This window comes from Anguilla rostrata, chromosome 11, assembly GCF_018555375.3.
Source record: "Anguilla rostrata isolate EN2019 chromosome 11, ASM1855537v3, whole genome shotgun sequence".
In the NCBI taxonomy this organism is placed as follows: domain Eukaryota; kingdom Metazoa; phylum Chordata; class Actinopteri; order Anguilliformes; family Anguillidae; genus Anguilla; species Anguilla rostrata.
Window position 1 is genome coordinate 238,970 of NC_057943.1, and position 19,939 is coordinate 258,908.

The 19,939-nt window shown below is 50.3% G+C and overlaps 2 protein-coding genes and 2 long non-coding RNA genes across 7 annotated transcripts in view; 3 read left to right on the forward strand and 1 right to left on the reverse strand.

Moving 5' to 3' along the window:
* The window catches only part of LOC135235123 (IQ motif and SEC7 domain-containing protein 1-like), a 27,850-nt gene extending 22,545 nt beyond the window's left edge, over positions 1-5,305 (forward strand). For all 3 annotated transcript variants that reach the window (XM_064300328.1, XM_064300327.1, XM_064300326.1), the window contains exons 9-13: positions 62-187; positions 311-410; positions 871-1,032; positions 2,377-2,553; positions 4,941-5,305. In XM_064300328.1, the coding sequence (XP_064156398.1) occupies positions 62-187; positions 311-410; positions 871-1,032; positions 2,377-2,553; positions 4,941-4,954 (579 nt within the window). In that variant the 3' untranslated portion in view covers positions 4,955-5,305. The remainder of the gene's footprint in view (positions 1-61; positions 188-310; positions 411-870; positions 1,033-2,376; positions 2,554-4,940) is intronic.
* A 763-nt stretch (positions 5,306-6,068) lies between these two features.
* On the reverse strand, positions 6,069-7,082 carry LOC135235125 (uncharacterized). 2 transcript variants are annotated; one of them, XR_010324287.1, is made up of 4 exons: positions 7,023-7,082; positions 6,851-6,920; positions 6,681-6,759; positions 6,069-6,161 (listed from the first exon to the last, which is right to left on the reverse strand). It is a non-coding gene; the product is annotated as an uncharacterized LOC135235125 (long non-coding RNA). The 2 variants fall into 2 exon arrangements; XR_010324286.1 differs by having other exon boundaries at positions 6,681-6,752; positions 6,845-6,920.
* On the forward strand, positions 6,814-10,530 carry LOC135235126 (uncharacterized). The gene is made up of 2 exons (XR_010324288.1): positions 6,814-9,312; positions 9,378-10,530. It is a non-coding gene; the product is annotated as an uncharacterized LOC135235126 (long non-coding RNA).
* A 3,797-nt stretch (positions 10,531-14,327) lies between these two features.
* Positions 14,328-19,599, forward strand: atp6ap1lb (ATPase H+ transporting accessory protein 1 like b). Its single transcript, XM_064300337.1, has 6 exons — positions 14,328-14,516; positions 15,688-15,728; positions 16,575-16,648; positions 16,907-17,148; positions 18,765-18,815; positions 18,927-19,599. Exons 1-6 carry the CDS (start codon positions 14,431-14,433, stop codon positions 19,276-19,278), a joined length of 846 nt encoding a protein of 281 aa, XP_064156407.1. The 5' UTR covers positions 14,328-14,430; the 3' UTR covers positions 19,279-19,599.
* The last annotated feature ends 340 nt before the right edge of the window (positions 19,600-19,939 follow it).

The window sequence follows — 19,939 nt, forward strand, 5'->3', positions numbered from 1 at the left end:
TCTCCGCCCACTTCCCTGTGTCTCCGCCCACTTCCCTGTCTCTCCGCCCACTGCCCCGCAGGTCCTGTCCCAGCCCCACCGCAGGCTGGTGTGCTACTGCAGACTGTTTGAAGTTCCCGACCCCAACCGACCCCAGAGACTTGGCCTGCACCAGCGAGAGATCTTCCTCTTCAACGACCTGCTGGTGGTACGAACTGCCTGTCTTCACGGAGTTACAGCATTGTATCCTCCCCCCCAGCTCCTCCACCCTGTGGTTTACTTTGCTATAGTATTAATCCGGGTGCTGATTGTTCCTTTGTCCTGTTTTCAGGTGACAAAAATTTTCCAGAAGAAAAAGAACTCAGTGACTTACAGTTTAAGACAGTCGTTCTCCCTGTATGGCATGCAGGTGGCACTGTTTGACAACCAGTGTAAGTATTAGACACCCCCACTGCCCCCTGTGTACAGATTTATACATATCAGGCAGGCCGTCTGTACCCCAGTATCAGACAGGTCCCTGTACCCCAGTATCAGACAGGTCCCTGTACCCCAGTATCAGAACCCCTGTACCCCAGTATCAGACAGGTCCCTGTACCCCAGTATCAGAACCCCTGTACCCCAGTATCAGACAGGTCCCTGTACCCCAGTATCAGAACCCCTGTACCACAGTATGAGACAGGTCCCTGTTCCCAAGTATTGGATTGTGTTCTGCCCTGTGACTTCACCAATAGGTGGCGCTGCAAAGCGTTTCCTCAGTGTTTCTGACTTAATTGAACTGCATGGAAAGAAAAACCTTTTAACATATCTGCTAAACTCCTAAAATGCAAATGTAAGTACCCACCATGCTGTCAGGTCTGGGTAAAAAAGTAAGCAGCTTTTTCTGTTTTCCAGATTATGCTCATGGAATCCGGCTGACATCAGCCATGCCAGGCGCAGACATTAAAGTTCTCATCAACTTCAATGCCCCCAACCCTCAGGACCGCAAGAGGTTCACCAGCGACCTGCGGGAGTCCACTGCTGAAGTGCAGGAGATGGAGAAGTATAGAATAGAATGTGAGTTACCCACTGCCCCGTGTCTCCACCCACTGCTGCCCTGTGTCTCTGCCCACTGCCCCGTGTCTCCACCCACTACTGCCCTGTGTCTCCGCCCACTGCTGCCCTGTGTCTCTGCCCACTGCCCTGTGTCTCCGCCCACTGCCCCGTGTCTCCACCCACTGATGCCCTGTGTCTCTGCCCACTGCCCTGTGTCTCCGCCCACTGCCCCGTGTCTCCACCCACTGATGCCCTGTGTCTCTGCCCACTGCCCTGTGTCTCCGCCCACTCTCCTGTGTCTCCGCCCACTGCCCCGTGTCTCCACCCACTACTGCCCTGTGTCTCCGCCCACTGCTGCCCTGTGTCTCTGCCCACTGCCCCGTGTCTCCACCCACTGCTGCCCTGTGTCTCCGCCCACTCCCCTGTATCTCCACCCACTGATGCCCTGTGTCTCTGCCCACTGCCCGGGTCTCCACCCACTCTCCTGTGTCTCCGCCCACTGCCCCGTGTCTCCACCCACTACTGCCCTGTGTCTCCGCCCACTGCTGCCCTGTGTCTCTGCCCACTGCCCTGTGTCTCCGCCCACTGCCCCGTGTCTTTACATTTAATCTGATGAAAAACGAACTTTGTAACTTGGTAGGAGTACTAACAAAAATGCCAAGTTACACACACAAAGCAAACTGGCAAAATCTAGGCTTGCCACTAAAAGTATTAATATTATTTGAAGTTATTGTACAATAAACAATATTGGCTATCATTACAGTGCTACAGTGTTCCTCTGGGCCCCAGAGTAGATCCCCCTGCTGGAGTCGTGCAGTAGATCCCCCTGCTTGATCAGTAAATCCCCCTGCTGGAATAGTGCTGTAGATCCTCTTGCTGGAGCAGTAGATCCCTCTGCTTGAGCAGGAGATCCCCCTAATGGAGCAGTTGTTCCCCCTGCTGGAGCAGTATATCCCCTTGCAGGAGCAGTATATCCCCCTTCTGGAGCAGTAGATCCCCTTGCTGGAGCAGTAGATCCCCCTGCTGGAGCAGTATATCCCCTGGTGGAGCACTATATCCCCTTGCTGCAGCAGTAGATCCCCTGCTGGAGCAGTAGATCCACGTTCTGGAGCTGTAGATCTCCCTGCTGGAAAAGTAGATCCCCTGGTGGAGCAGTATATCCCCTTGCTGGAGCAGTATATCTCCTTGCTGCAGCAGTAGATCTCCTTGCTAGAGCAGTATATCCCCTGGTGGAGCAGTAGATCTCCTTGGTGGAGCAGTAAATCCCCTGGTGGAGCAGTATATCCCCCTGCTGCAGCAGTAGATCTCTTTGCTGGAGCAGTGGATCCCCTTGCTGGAGCAGTGCTGTTGTGTGTGTGTATGCAGCGGAGCTGGAAAAGCAGAAGGGTGTGGTCCGGCCCAGCATAGCGCCGGGCGGCGGGATAAGGAAGGAGGGCGGCAGCGGGAACCTGAGCCGCGGCAGTCTGGATGACACCTACGCCATGGGGGAGGGGCTAAAGAGGACCACGCTCAGTAGTTCTCTGCAGGATCTCTCTGACACAGGTGAGGTCAGACATGGGCATGTGTGGTGGTGACTCAGCACCCAAAAGACCAAGGGTTATACACCAGAGAGGGAGAGTGAGCGAGAGTGAGAGAGACAGAGAAGGGAGCTGTGCTTGTTATTTTTGACTGGGCAGAGAGAACAGGCTATGCAGTTATGTCTTTAGCATGCTATTGGTGCACACCAATGAACTACCTAAGAACTAGAAGGGAAACTGCCTTCTCAAAACGGCACTTTTTCCACGGCTCATAGTTAATTGTTTGATTGGCCAACGCAACTTCTCACGTGAACGTGGTCAGCTTGTGTCCAGTGTTGCCATATTGGCGGGTTTCCGCCCAATTGGGCTCCTTTTGATTACGTTGGGCGGAGAAAAACAGCGTTGGGCTGGTAGATGGAATTTGGGCTACTTTTGTCTAAATTTGGTGGTTTTTGAAAATAGTGTGAAAAAAATATTACAAAATAAGTGGCACAGAAAAGTACCGTGTAAGTCCCAGTACCGCTTCCCCGATGCAGTTTACTGTCGGTTGATTTAATTAGCGGTATTAGGGGAATGCATAACAAGCAATTCCTCGCGCCCACACCCGCCAGCACACCCCGTCGACAGCATCCAACAACACTACGTTGTGGTTGGGCTGGAAACTGTCAGTCTGATCTGGCAACACTACTTGTGTCTATTGCACAGTTTCATGACTGCTGAGTAATTTGCAGCTAGTGGCTAATTTATAATAAGCAGCTAATTTATAGGAAATTAGCTAGCTTTGTTTTGGCAATTTGCCTTGCATCGTTTGCATGTTTATTGGATAATGGATCATTTGCATTATCAATTACCTTATTGACAACTTTATAAAGAGAACCTCGGTTTGACAGTCATTCACGCCCTGATGAAGGCTGATGTGGCCGAAACGCGTTGGCGTTAGACCTGTTTTTTTTTAAATTCCTCATGCCAATTGAATAAAGGGTTTTTAAAAACGCATTCCTTCCTCCAACAAGAGTTCCTTGAACTGCATTGAAGTAAGCCCAGTTTTATATTTTTTGCACTGAGGCACTCTTCTTTGTTCCCTTCGAAAAATGTATAATGTTATTGCCTGCTTCTATTGGCTACCTCCATTCTAATGTGAGCTTTTGGCATCTAATTCGCGCAGGAGCGAGTTCGTTGAACTTATACAACTCTCATTGGAAATACATGGCCGCCTCATCATATAATTCTATTTCTGGGCCGTGGCAGCCATCTTGCGATGATGCCATATGCAGAAGTATCGAATTGAATAGAATGGACCACGTGTCCACGTTTCCCTTCTAGTTCTTATACAGTTCAGTGGTGCACACTCTTTTTGTCTTTAGCATGCTATTAGTGCTCACTCTGTCTTTAGCATACTATTGGTGCATACTCTGTCTTTAGCATGCTATTGGTGCATACTCTGTCTTTAGCATGCTATTGGTACAGATTCTGTTTGTCTTTAGCATGCTATTGGTACACACTCTGTCTTTAGCATGCTATTGGTACAGACTCTGTCTTTAGCATGCTATTAGTGCGTACACTGTCTTTAGCATGCTATTGGTGCATACTCTGTCTTTAGCATGCTATTGGTGCATACTCTGTCTTTAGCATGCTATTGGTACAGATTCTGTTTGTCTTTAGCATGCTATTGGTACACACTCTGTCTTTAGCGTGCTATTGGTGCATACTCTGTCTTTAGCATGCTATTGGTACACACTCTGTCTTTAGCATGCTATTGGTACACACTCTGTCTTTAGCATGCTATTGGTACAGACTCTGTCTTTAGCATGCTATTAGTGTGTACACTGTCTTTAGCATGCTATTGGTACACACTCTGTTTGTCTTTAGCATGCTATTAGTGCACAGTCTGTCTTTAGCATGCTATTGGTACACACTCTGTCTTTAGCATGCTATTGGTGCATACTCTGTCTTTAGCGTGCTATTGGTGCATACTCTGTCTTTAGCATGCTATTGGTACAGACTCTGTTTTTAGCATGCTATTAGTGCACAGTCTGTCTTTAGCATGCTATTGGTACACACTCTGTCTTTAGCATGCTATTGGTGCATACTCTGTCTTTAGCGTGCTATTGGTACAGACTCTGTCTTTAGCATGCTATTAGTGTGTACACTGTCTTTAGCATGCTATTGGTACACACTCTGTTTGTCTTTAGCATGCTATTAGTGCATACTCTGTCTTTAGCGTGCTATTGGTGCATACTCTGTCTTTAGCATGCTATTGGTACACACTCTGTCTTTAGCATGCTATTGGTGCATACTCTGTCTTTAGCATGCTATTGGTACACACTCTGTCTTTAGCGTGCTATTGGTGCATACTCTGTCTTTAGCATGCTATTGGTACACACAGCAATGGCTCCTCCTTGCTTCCCACAGGTGGTCATCATTAGCGGACTGCAGAGACGTTCCCTTCTCTCACAATCCCACCTGCTCATGGATACAAAAGCAGCAAACGCCTCATCTTCTCCATACCCCTCTGACCTTCTGCCCCCAACCTTACACCACCACAACACCCTACAACTATCACCCCTCTCCCCCAACCCTACAGCTAACACCCCACAACCCTGCCCCACACCCTACAACTAACACCCCCCTCCCCCAACCCTACAACCAACACCCCCCTACCCCATACCCTACAACCAACACCCCCAACCCTGTCCCACACCCTACAACCAACACCCCCCCAAACCTACCCCACACCCTACAACCAACACACCCCAACCCTGCCCCACACCCTACAACTAACAAACCCCAACCCTGTCCTACAACCAACACCCCCCAACCCTGCCCCACACCCTGAACCAACACCCCCCAACCCTGCCCCACACCCTACAACTAGCACCCCACCCCCTGCCCCACACCCTACAACCAACACCCCCCCAACCCTGTCCCACACCCTACAACCAACACCCCCAACCCTGCCCCACACCCTCAACCAACACCCCCCAACCCTGCCCCACACCCTACAACTAGCATCCCACCCCCCTGCCCCACACCCTACAACCAACACCCCCCAACCCTGTCACACACCCTACAACCAACACCCCCAACCCTGCCCCACACCCTCAACCAACACCCCCCAACCCTGCCCCACACCCTACAACTAGCACCCCACCCCCCTGCCCCACACCCTACAACCAACACCCCCAACCCTGCCCCACACCCGGAACCAACACCCCCCAACCCTGCCCCACACCCTACAACCAACACCCCCAACCCCTGCCCCACACCCTACAACTAACACCCCCCCACCCTGGCCCACACCCTACAACCAACACCCCCCACCCTGTCCCACACCCTACAACCAAACCCAACCTGCCCCACCCCAACACATACCCTGCCCCACACCCTACAACCAACACCCCCTCCCCCAACCCTGCCCCACACCCTACAACTATCACCCCTCTCCCCCAACCCTACAACTAACACCCCACAATCCTGCCCCACACCCTACAACCAACACCCCCCAACCCTGCCCCACACCCTACAACCAACACCCCCCAATCCTGTCCCACACCCTACAACCAACACCCCCCAACCCTACCCCATACCCTACAACCAACACCCCCTCAACCCTACCCCACACCCTACAACAACCTACCACCACACCTCAACCCTCCCACCTCCACACCCTACAACCAACACCCCCGCAAACTCCCACAACCACACCACCACCCATACCAACCAACACCCCCATCCTTCCCACACCCTACAACCAACACCCCCCAACCCTACCCCACCCTACACCAACACCCCCAACTGCCACACCCTACAACCACACCCCCAATCCCTGCCCCACACCCTACAACCAACCTCCCAACCCTACCCCCACCTACAACCACACCCCCCACCTGCCCCACCCACACTAACCAACCTCACCACTCACCCCCCCCCCCAACCCTGCTCCACACCCTACAACCAACACCCCCCCCCCAACCCTGCCCCGCACCCTACAACCAACACCCCCCCCCCCCAACCCTACAACTACACCACCACCGACCCTACCCCACACCCTACAACTAACACCCCCCAACCCTGCCCCACACCCTACAAACCAACCCCCCCAACCCTACCCACACCCTACAACCAACACCCCCAACCCTGCCCACACCCTACAACCAACATCCCCCAACCCTGTCCCACACCCTACAACTAACACCTCCTCCAACCCTGTCCCACACCCTACAACTAACACCTCTGCAACCCCAACCAACCACCCTGTCCCACAACCCTGCACACACCTAAACAACCTTCCCCAACCCTACCCCACACCCTACAACTAACACCTCCTCCAACCCTGACCCACACCCTACAACCAACACCCGCCTTCCCCCAACCCTGTCCCACACCCTAAAACTAACACTCCCACAACCCTACCCCACACCGTATAGCTAACATGCCCCCAACCCTGTCCCACACCCTACAACTAACACCCCCCTCCCCTGCCCCACACCCTACAACCAACAACCCTTCCCCCAACCCTGTCCCACACCCTACAACTAACTCCCCCCCAACCCTGCCCCACACTCTACTACTAACATCCCCCCAACCCTACCCCACAGCCTACAACTAACACCCCCGCCCCCCAACACAGTGATGGTAAATTCACAATGGGCTTTTTACCCGACTCATTGCACAACTCACTGATAATAGTGATGCAGTTTGTAAATACTCTGTGTATGTGTTTATATACTAAAAGTACAGAGCACGGGGCAGTTTCAGAAAGACTGGCCGAACAGACAGGATGTCCTGTCCAAGGCTGGCTCACCGCTCTAAAAGTGCTTTCATCAGAATTTACCCAAGGTGCAGATTACAGCTGTCTGTCTTTTAAAGGTCAAAACGTGCCAATTATTCACAGTAATGTGCAAAACACCATGCATATAGCAGTTAGTATAACAGCAAGAATTATGATTATCATAAATGTGTATATCATGAATATAGCAGTTAGTATGAAAATTACAGTAACAATATCTTGTAGTCATAGTCACATAGTCAACTACAAAGGTCAGGGATCAGAAGTGGTACTGTGCAGGGGTGTTTCTGGGCTGACTGTGCTGTGTTCTCATTGGATGCTCTCAGGTGTAACTTGCCATGTACCCTGTCCCATACCAGCACAGTACAAAGCTAACGCCGCCTCTCTCCAGCTCTTCAGTAATGACATGTGCCAGCATGGAAAATGTTCTCATTCTTTTTGTTCAACAAAGTAAAAATAAAAAATGAAAAGGAGCATTGGGCTCTAATGCAACCGCTACACAATGCGCAGCCATGCTAATGTGACCACTATACAAAGCACAGGCATGCTAATACATCCACTACACAAAACTCAGCCATGCTAATGCAACCGCTACACAAAGCACAGCCATGCTAATGCAACTGCTATACAAAGTGCAGCCATGCTAATGCATCCAGTACACAAAGCGCACCCATGCTAATGCAACTGCTATACAAAGTGCAGCCATGCTAATGCATCCAGTACACAAAGCGCACCCATGCTAATGTAACTGCTATACAAAGCGCACCCATGCTAATGCATCCACTACACAAAGCACAGCCATGCTAATACATCCACTACACAAAACTCAGCCATGCTAATGCAACCGCTACACAAACGCAAAGCTCAGCCATGCTAATGTGACCGCTACACAAAGCACAGTCATGCCAATGCAACCGCTACACAAAGTGCAGCCATGCTAATGCATCCACTACACAAAGCGCAGCCATGCTAATGTGACCACTATACCAAGTGCAGCCATGCTAATGTGACCACTATACCAAGTGCAGCCATGCTAATGCATCCAGTACACAAAGCGCACCCATGCTAATGTGACCACTATACCAAGTGCAGCCATGCTAATGTGACCACTATACCAAGTGCAGCCATGCTAATGCATCCAGTACACAAAGCGCAGCCATGCTAATGTGACCACTACACAAAGCACAGCCATGCTAATGTGACCACTATACCACGTGCAGCCATGCTAATGTGACCACTATACCACGTGCAGCCATGCTAATGCATCCAGTACACAAAGCGCAGCCATGCTAATGTGACCACTACACAAAGCACAGCCATGCTAATGTGACCACTATACCAAGTGCAGCCATGCTAATACATCCACAAAATGCAGCCATGCTAATGCAACCGCTACACAAAACACAGCCATGCTAATGCAACCGCTACACAAAGCACAGCCATGCTAATGCAACCGCTACACAAAACACAGCCATGCTAATGCATCCACTACACAAAGCGCAGCCATGCTAATGTGACCACTATACCAAGTGCAGCCATGCTAATGCATCCAGTACACAAAGCGCAGCCATGCTAATGTGACCATTATACCAAGTGCAGCCATGCTAATGCATCCAGTACACAAAGCGCAGCCATGCTAATGTGACCACTATACCACGTGCAGCCATGCTAATGTGACCACTATACCAAGTGCAGCCATGCTAATGCATCCAGTACACAAAGCGCAGCCATGCTAATGTGACCACTACACAAAGCACAGCCATGCTAATGTGACCACTATACCAAGTGCAGCCATGCTAATACATCCACAAAATGCAGCCATGCTAATGCAACCCGTACACAAAACACAGCCATGCTAATGCAACCGCTACACAAAGCACAGCCATGCTAATGCAACCGCTACACAAAACACAGCCATGCTAATGCATCCACTACACAAAGCGCAGCCATGCTAATGTGACCACTATACCAAGTGCAGCCATGCTAATGCATCCAGTACACAAAACTCAGCCATGCTAATGTGACCATTATACCAAGTGCAGCCATGCTAATGCATCCAGTACACAAAGCGCAGCCATGCTAATGTGACCACTACACAAAGCACAGCCATGCTAATACATCCACTACACAAAACTCAGCCATGCCAATGCATCCACAAAATGCAGCCATGCTAATGCAACCGCTACACAAAACTCAGCCATGCTAATGCATCCAAAAAGCGCAGCCATGCTAATATGTAGCTGCACGCAGTCCAGATCATAGCCATAAATCAGTATGAACTGCTGAGAGTGTAGCACCCTTCAGAGTTGAACCCATGGACATTGCATCTATGACCTGCTACAGGGCCTCACTCAGTAATAGCTGAGCACATGGCCGTGTGTAGCTCATATCCAAGGGCCAGAGAGCCACAGCCTGGCTCCTGTGCCAGTGCCATTTCTCCAAAGTGTTCTTAGAGACAATAGCACAGACACAAAATGCCAAACATGATTTTAGCTGCAGTTACTGGCTCACTGGTTTGTCCATTAGATGTTCATTGTTGTTTTTAGTGGTACGTGTTCACTGTAAGTTTGACTGTTTTAAATGGGAAAGTATGTCATAGTCATACAACAATCAGCAACAATTCCATCTTCCACTCTACAGCTTGTTAAAGGGGTCAGCTGTCATTAAAGCTGGCAGCTGGCAGGAATGTCACTCTGGCTCCTCCTACAGGCCGCAAGACTTACTGCAGGGACAGGAAACGCTCTGACTGATGGGTATACAGCCCCAGCACAAAGCTGCATGTTTATGCTCTTTTATAAACTCAACAGGCCAAGCTTCAGTGGCCTCAAGTGTAATTCTGCACTGGCTCCTTTTCTAGATCTATAGAATAGTCTGAGTCCAGGGTGAGGCCGCAGATCAGATCCCTTAAATCTCACTTCAATACATTGAGAGCAATAGCAGTATTATTTTTCAAATAATTTTTGAAACATTTGTGCCGTGTATGTTCACACACACACACACATACACACGTGTATATAGTGATGTTGTGAGGCGGTGTTCTGCTGTTTTGTGGTGCCTGTCCTGTGTTCAGTGTGTGGTCTCTGAAACACTTCAGCAGTTTTCCCATTACCATGAGGAATGTTACAGTCTTGCATGATGTGTTAATATTGTGACAATATGGTCTTCAAATTGTACATTTGTATATTAAATAAACAATAAAATATGTCTGAACAATGTAAGGCCAAACATAGTCAGTGTGTGTGAGTGTGAGAGAATGAATATGTGAGAGTGTGAATGTGAGTTTGAGAGTGTGTGGGAGAGTAGGTGAGAGAGTGAGTGTGAGAGTGTGTGTGTGTGTGTGTGTGTGTGTGTGTGTGAGAAAGAAAGAGAGTGTGTGTGAGAGCAGGGATCCTGACTGAATTGCATGTGAAATTCATCAGAATTTCTTGTGCTGACAGATTGTATGTAAAGACAAAGGCATCTGTTATCAGCTGGTAGTTTCCAAGAACCTTGTCAAGCCCTGAGCGACTTTCATAGCAGCCCTTCAGAGGCCCACCTAGGCTAACTGTGGACCACAGGCTAACCCTGCTATCTGTGCAGTGCCCTTCGGTGCATAAGGGTGTGTGAACCCTGCTATCTGTGCACTGCCCTTTGGTGCATAAGGGTGTGTGAACCCTGCTATCTGTGCAGTGTCCTTCGGTGCATAAGGGTGTGTGAACCCTGCTATCTGTGCAGTGTCCTTCGGTGCATAAGGGTGTGTGAACCCTGCTATCTGTGCACTGCCCTTCGGTGCATAAGGGTGTGTGAACCCTGCTATCTGTGCAGTGCTGTGGGGTCACACCTGTGGTGTGCCAAAAATATAAACCAGATGACACTAAGCCAGCTGTGTCAACAGCCTTCCACAGAGATGATCAATGATCAATAGGCTCAACAGATCAATAGACTTCAGGGCCCAGTTTTTCTAAATTTATCTGACAGGATATCAGTAATCGGATTGGATTAAATCTGATAATTGGGTTTTTCAAAAAGGATAAATGAGATTCTGATCCTCAGATTGGGATTTGATTTTGGTGATAAAATCCTACCTTTATGTGAGTTTAAATGTTGTTTTTGTGTTTTTAAAAGTTGAGAGGCAAAAAATTAGGATGGATTTGATGCCAAATATTTGGATAATCTGGATTGCTCTGGAAGAGTGGATTCAAGGCTGATTTTTAAAAAATTATGGCGCTTATGGATAAAGGAACTGTATTGTAACTGGCATTGAATTGGGGAAAATATATGAGAGGGAGGGGGATTAACCTTGTTCAGAAGACAGTGATTATCTTATTATATTACCGGACCAACTCAATGACTTCTGTACATGGCTTGAGGCTAGCAACAACATTCCGGTACAAAAATTCCCACCACCACCCAGCGACCAGGTACTCCAGCTGTCCCCAGCCAGTGTGAAGAGGGCCTTCTCCAGGGTCAACCTCCGCAAGGCTGCCGGACCGGACAACACACATGGGCGCGTTCTCAAAGACTGCGCGGAACAGCTGAAGGATGTTTTTGCGGACATCTTTAACACCTCACTAAACCAAGCAGTGATGCCCACCTGCCTCAAGAGCGCCACCATCATACCCGTGCCCAAGAAGTCCAAGCCATCCCGCATGAGAAACTTCCGCCCTGTGGCCCTGACTCCCACAGTGATGAAGTGCTTCGAGTGGCTTGTCAGGCAGAACATCAAGGCCCGCTTCCCCATAAACCTGGACCCCCCACAGTTTTCATACCGAGCTAACCAGTCCACTGACGATGCAATATCTACCACACTCCACCTCACTCTGACCCACCTGGAAAATAAGAACACCTATGCCAGAATTCTCTTCATCGACTTCAGCTCTGCGTTTAACACCATCATACCACAACAGCTGGTGGAGAAGCTGAGGGTGTTGGACGTGGGCACTGGCACCTGTATCTGGATTCTGGACTTCTTGACAAAGAGGCAGCAGACAGTCAAGGTTGGCAGCCACACATCAAGTACCACCTTGGTAAGCACGGGCTCACCGCAGGGCTGCGTCCTGAGCCCCCTGCTGTTCACCCTGCTGACCCATGACTGCACCGCCAGATCCAGCGGCAACCCCATCATCAAGTTTGCTGATGATACGACAGTGGTGGGTCTCATCAGCAACGGCAGGGAATCATCATACAGGGAGAAGGTGGAGCAGCTGACAACGTGCTGTGAAAGTCATAACCTCTCCCTCAATGTCAATAAGACCAAGGAGATGGTTGTGGATTTCAGTAGAGCCCGCACACAACATCACCCCCTGCTGACCATCGATGGCGTTGCCGTGGAGAGGGTCAGCAGCACCAAGTTTCTAGGGGTGTACCTGGCGTACGACCTGTCCTCGACCACTAACACCACGACAGTCGTAAAGAATGCCCAACAATGGCTCCACCCCCACCGGAGGCTGAAGAAGGCAAGTCTCCCCACTCCGGCCCTCACCACCTTCTACTGCATCACTGCCTGCCTCTTCTCCCTGCTGGACATCTATCACCAGCGCTGCGCCCACAGAGCCTCCAACATCATAACGGACCCCACCCACCCCTCCCTCAACAGCTTCTCAACAGCTTCTTTCCGCAGGCTGTCCAGACTATGAACACCGCCCCCCCCCCACCACAAGCATGCCTACCCCCCCTTACTCACCCCTGAACCCCCTCACCATAGTCACTCACTCCAGTGACTATGCAGGCTGTCCAGACTATAAACACACTGGGGATTCACTCTTGTGTATACGTGCAATTTTAATACACTTTTTTAAAGAAAGGACAACAGTTTGCTATTTTTTAACCGTATATGTATTTAGTTAATTAAGACTGTTTTATAGTAGATTGTATATTTATATGTGCACTGTTGGGCTGGGAGAAACGGCATTTCGTTCTAATGTATGAGAGTACTGAAGAATGCCAAATAAAGACATCTTGAATATAATGCTCTGTTCCATAACCGTATTCAAGGCTGAATGGCTTTTCTGTGATCTCTCTCTTTTTAACACCTTTTTCAGTGTTCAGACATTCTGCAGAAACGTGTTCTCTTCAGTACAGCTGCACATAGCTGCATTCATCAGCCAGCACAGGGTGGGAGCAGGGGGGGGCAGAGAGGAAGGAGGAGAGGGGGAGTAGGGGAGGGAGAGGAGAGAAAGGGGGGAGAGGGAGAGGGAGGAGAGAGAGGGGGAAGGAGAACAGAGAGGGGAAGAGTGAGAGTGAAGAAGAGGGGGATAGTAGGAGAGAAGAGGAGAGGGGGAGAAAGGAGGAGAGGAAGAGAGAGAGAGTGGGTTGTGTGGGAAATAATGGAAGGGAAAGTGATTCCCCTGATTTTCCATCAGAACTCAGCAGCCATTACAAAGAGAATCCCCCCACCCCCCACACACACAGACTCACATACACACACACACACACACACACACACACACACACACACACACACACACACACACACACACACACACACAGACGCAGACTCACACTCACATACACACTCACACACACACACAGACACACAGAGACTCACACTCATACACACACACACACACACACCCCAGGCTGCTGATGTCACAGATTGAAGCAGCTGTGTGTGGATCTGGGCCAGGCTGGGGGGGATGGGGGGGGGTGGGGGGGTACAGGGCTGCAGATGGCTGCCCTTGAGCCTCCCTCAGGGTTACCTGCACAGAGACACACACCTTTCAGATGAGAGGAAGGGTAAACACACACATTCTCTGGGTTTATGCTCTTTCAGAAGCTGTGTGTGTGTGCATGTATCTGTGTGTGCTGTAGTGTGTATGTGTGAGTGTGGGGGGGGGGAGACAGAGAGAGAGGGGAGAGAGAGAGAGAGGGGGGAGAGAAGAGAGAGGGGGAGGGGGAGGGAGGGGGAGAGAGACGGGAGAGAGGGAGGGGGGGAGAGACACAGAGAGAGGGGGAGAGAGAGGGAGAGAGGGAAGGGGGAGAGACGCAGAGAGAGAGGGAGAGTGACGTTGACCCATGGTTTCCCTCTCTCTGCCTGCCTATTGGTTGCTGCGGCTGTCCGTCAGGCTGCTGATGCGCTCTCCAGGCAGAGAATGAGTCAGACGTGGTCTGAGGCACAAACGTCTGCGCGACTCGATGGCAAAGCACACGCACTTCCTCCTGCTTCCTGCGCTGCTGTGTCTGCCTCTGCCCCCCCTCCTGCGCGCCGTCCCATGGGAGAGGTAAGGCTACCCCCCCCCCCCACCCCCAGCCCCCCAGCCCCCCAGCCTGCGGGAGAGGTAAGGCTACAGCTGCTGGGAGTCTGTAGAAGGATAACTGCATGGGGGGTGGGGGGAGGGTGATTAGAGAAGTACTGCTGAGAATGCGCGTTCCAGGCGTTTGTGTGTGTGTGATGCTACATCATCGGTGTGGGTGTGCATGTGCATTGCTGCGTGTGTGGTGCGATGGCTGCGTGTGCGTTTCTGCGTGTGTGGTGCGATGGCTGCGTGTGCGTTTCTGCGTGTGCGTGCGGTGCGTTGCTGCGTGTGCGTGCGGTGCGTTGCTGCGTGTGCGGTGTCGCGGTGTGTGCAGTGCGATGGCTGCGTGTGCGGTGCAGTGCATGTGCAGTGCGATGGCTGCACGCTGCAGCACACGGCTGTTGCTCGGTAACGCGGCTGCGTGGGTGAAACATGAGAGCTGCAGCGGGTCTGAGCGGGTGTGCTGCTGCACACCGAGCACCTCTGCATCCCCAGCCCTGCACACCGAGCACCTCTGCATCCCCAGCCCTGCACACCGAGCACCTCTGCATCCCCAGCCCTGCACACCGAGCACCTCTGCATCCCCAGCCCTGCACACCGAGCACCTCTGCATCCCCAGCCCTGCACACCGAGCACCTCTGCATCCCCAGCCCTGCACACCGAGCACCTCTGCATCCCCAGCCCTGCACACCGAGCACCTCTGCATCCCCAGCCCTGCACACCGAGCACCTCTGCATCCCCAGCTCAACAGCTACCAAAGCAGGAAGTACTCTCTCCCTTTCCACAGCTCCACAACAGCTACCAGATCAGGAAGTACTCTCTCCCTTTCCACAGCTCAATAACAGCTACCAAAGCAGGAAGTACTCTCTCCCTTTCCACAGCTCCACAACAGCTACCAAATCAGGAAGTACTCTGTCCCTTTCCACAGCTCCACAACAGCTACCAAATCAGGAAGTACTCTGTCCCTTTCCACAGCTCCACAACAGCTACCAAAGCAGGAAATACTCTCTCCCTTTCCCTCTACTTCCACTTCTTCATCTTCTCCTTATTGTTGTTGTTGTTTTTCTTGGTGTTGTATTTATGGAGTAGCATTGTGTTCAAGAACTTTTGGGGATAAAATTTGTGTTGAATTTATCTTTTGTTTTTATGTTGGCAGCTCAACGACGCCCCCATCCCCAGCGGCTGGCATCAGGGGGGGTGAGTTACACAGAAGCTTTATGAGACAATGTAGGTATTAGATTGATGCTGGCAGTCTGCCTGAGTATTGCAACAGTAAAATCATTTCTTTGACAGCTTCTTATACAGAGGACTGACACTGTGTTTCTCTGAAATTATACAGTAAGCTTCATAATGTTCAGGAAAAAAGACATATCCACAATTTTAGATTTTAAATCAAACTTGTGGTTAAAGTGCACATTCTCAGCTCTTTTTATACATAGCCCCCCCCCCCCCCATTACAGGGCACCATAATGTTTGAGACATACAGTATTGATGTTATGTAAATGAAAGTAACACTTGGTGATGTCTATGGGTCACAGATTTAAAGCAGTCATTGCAAAGGATCTAAACATGACTACTTTCATTTACATGACATCAATACTGTATGTTTCAAACATTATGGTGGCCTGAAACAGGGGGCTATGTATAAAAAGTGCTGTAATTCCTATATGGTAAAAGCTGAGAATGTGCACTTTAATCTAAAATTATGGAGTACGGAGCCAAAGCAAAAAAATATATATTTCTTGGTCCTTAACATGATGGAACTCACTGTATACTTTTATACAAAAAGTTTAAAAAAAAATAATTTAAAAAAAAGCAACTGATATTTACCTTCTGCTTTTGATTATATTCTGGGCATCCAGCTTTCAGAATGTCATCTTTTTCACCAGAACCGATCCCACATGTGGCTGTTCCAAGCACAAGCCCACCACCCAGCCAACCAGCAGCCCTGGAACACGCATTATTACAGTTTTCCTGCTGGTATTGTCCTGTGCACTTCAGTGGCGGATTAATGCGTGTTGTGTGTCTCTTTTTGGGGTTCAGATGCAGAGGTCAGTGAGGACCACAGTGTCCCCCATGAGAGCAACTCCCCACACCCTCTCAACAGAATTCTGCAGGTACAGCCCCATTCTGACCGACCTGTGATGCCACTGTGACCCCACTGTGACCCCCTCTGATCCTATTGTGGCCCCACTCTTACCCCACTCTTACACCACTGTGCCCCCCTCTGATCCTACTCTGACCCCACTCTGACACCACTCTGACCCCACTCTGACCCCTCTCTGGCTGCATTGACTGCAGCAGAAGGAACGAGGGCAGAATGATGAAGGCTGATTGGCTGATTTTACCTTCCGTCCTTTCGCTGTTGCCCACAGTCAGGTGGGAGGAGCCACTGGAGGACTCCACCCACATGGAACCGGAGGCTGCTGCAGACAGGCTCGGCCCCCTACCCCCCTCTGAGCGTGTCCCCTGGCGGAAGGACGTGCATCCTGTTCCGCGCCCGCAAGCTAGCCGTCAGCTACCGCAACCACACCGCCGTGGACCTGACCGAGCGAGCCTTCGGACCCGCCGCGTCCGTGGACACCACAGACTCCACCTGCAGCAGAGACAGAGCAGTGTGAGTCTATGGGATGAGTGTGAGTCTATGGGATGAGTGTGTGTCTGTGGGATTAGTGTGTGTCTATGGGATACGTGTGAGTCTATGGGATGAGTGTGAGTTTATGCGATTAGTGTGTGTCTATGGGATACGTGTGAGTCTATGGGATGAGTGTGTATCTGTGGGATTAGTGTGAGTTTATGGGATGAGTGTAAGTCTATGGGATGAGTGTGTGTCTGTGGGATTAGTGTGAGTCTATGGGATGAGTGTGAGTCTATGGGATGAGTGTGAGTTTATGGGATTAGTGTGTGTCTATGGGATATGTGTGAGTCTATGGGATGAGTGTGTATCTGTGGGATTAGTGTGAGTCTATGGGATGAGTGTGTGTCTGTGGGATTAGTGTGAGTCTATGGGATGAGTGTGTGTCTGGGATTAGTGTGAGTCTATGGGATTAATGTGTGTCTGGGATTAGTGTGAGTCTATGGGATGAGTGTGAGTTTATGGGATTAGTGTGAGTCTATGGGATTAGTGTGTGTCTATGGGATGAGTGTGTGTCTGTGGGATGAGTGTGTGTCTGTGGGGTGTGTGTGTGTGTGTGGGATTGGTGTAAATCTATGGGATGAGTGTGTGTCTGTGGGATTAGTGTGAGTCTATGGGATTAGTGTGAGTCTATGGGATGAGTGTGAGTCTATGGGATTAGTGTGAGTCTATGGGATTCATGTGTGTCTATGGGATAAGTGTGAGCCTATGGGATGAGTGTGTGTCTGTGGGATTGGTGTGAGTTTAAGGGATGAGTGTGTGTCTGTGTGGGATTGATGTGAGTTTATGGGATTAGTGTGTGCCTATGGTATAAGTATGAGTCTGTGGGATGAGTGTGTGTCTGTGCAATTAGTGTGAGTTTATGGGATTCATGTGTGTCTATGGGATAAGTGTGAGTTTATGGGATTAGCGTGGGTCTGTGGGATAAGTGTGTGTCTATGGGATGAGTGTGTGTTTACAGATGAGTGTGTTTATGGGATGAGTGTGTGTGTTTATGGAGTGAGTGTGTGTGTCTATGGGATGAGTGTGTGTTTATGGATGAGTGTGTTTATGGAGTGAGTGTGCTTTATAGATGAGTGTGTTTGGGTGAGTGTGCGTTATGATGAGTGTGGTTTATGGATGTAGGTGGGTCTGTGGTGTTTTATGATGAGTGTGTGTTTATGGATGAGGGGTGTTTATAGATGAGGTGTGTGTTTATGGAGTGAGTGTGTGTGTCTATGGGATGAGTGTGTGTTTATGGAGTGAGTGTGTGTTTATAGATGAGTGTGTGTTTATGGAGTGAGTGTGTGTTTATAGATGAGTGTGTGTTTATGGAGTGAGTGTGTGTTTATAGATGAGTGTGTGTTTATGGAGTGAGTGTGTGTTTATAGATGAGTGTGTGTTTATGGAGTGAGTGTGTGTTTATAGATGAGTGTGTGTTTATGGAGTGAGTGTGTGTTTATAGATGAGTGTGTTTATGGAGTGAGTGTGCGTTTATAGATGAGTGTGTGTTTATGGGATGATGAGTGTGTGCTTATGGGATGTTACCTATACAGTGTTCTGGGGTACAGGGGTGATTCCCTGATTGACTGCTGTGTCTAACCTGTGTCTGCATGCAGGCTGTCTCTGAACTTTGGAGACGTGGAGAATCTGAAGGGACTCGTCATTAGGTGCGTGACACACAAACACACACACTCTCTATCTCTCTCTTTCACACACACATACACACTCTCTCTCTCTCATACACACGCACTCAAACTCTCTGCGGTTCTCACACACAGGCTGGAGATGTCCAACATCTTCTATGAGTCCACAGAGCAGACGTGGTTCACCTTGGACAGCGTGCAGATCCTCTACCACCGGCAGCTCCAGGCCACGTTCCACGCCCCGGAGATTTACGCCCCCGCCACACACTCCTACCACTGCCAGCGCGTCAGCAGCGTGCAGAAATATGACTCACTGCTTCTGCCGAGCGAGGGGGGGCACGGCAAGGGGGGGCCCGGCGAGGAGGGGCACCGCAGAACCTCACCTAACTGGCACATCACCTTCACAGACTTCCAGGTACCGCGTGTCCTCACGACTTGTCACATGACCTGTCGCACACCCAACATTCACGCGCATGCATATCATTGAAACTAACTCAGGAGGGCAGGAGCGTCTGTACTGAGTGATGCAGACCATAAGGGCGCTATATGGGTAGAATGGCCTGAGAGTTATTAAAACAAGTTAATGTAATGAGACTTGAACCTGTGTGGGACCTGGAGAGCTCACAGTGTCTCTTAGCTGAAGCTGTGTGGGTCCAGGTGAGCTCACAGTGTTTCTGAAGCTGTGTGGGTCCAGGTGAGCTCACAGTGCCTCTGAAGCTGTGTGGGTCCAGGTTAGCTCACAGTGTTTCTGAAGCTGTGCGGGTCCAGGTGAGCTCACAGTGTTTCTGAAGCTGTGCGGGTCTAGGTGAGCTCACAGTGCCTCTGAAGCTGTGTGGGTCCAGGAGACCTCACAGTGTCTCTGAAGCTGTGTGGATCCAGGAGAGCTCACAGTGTTTCTGAAGCTGTGCGGGTCCTGGAGAGCTCACAGTGCCTCTGAAGCTGTGTGGGTCCAGGAGAGCTCACAGTGTTTCTGAAGCTGTGTGGGTCCAGGTTAGCTCACAGTGTTTCTGAAGTTGTGTGGGTCCTGGAGACGCTCACAGGCCATCTGAGAGTGTGTGGTCCAGGTAGTACTCTCTGGTGTTCTCTGAAGCTGAAGCTGTGTGGGTCCAGGTGAGCTCACAGTGTCTCTGAAGCTGAAGCTGTGTTGG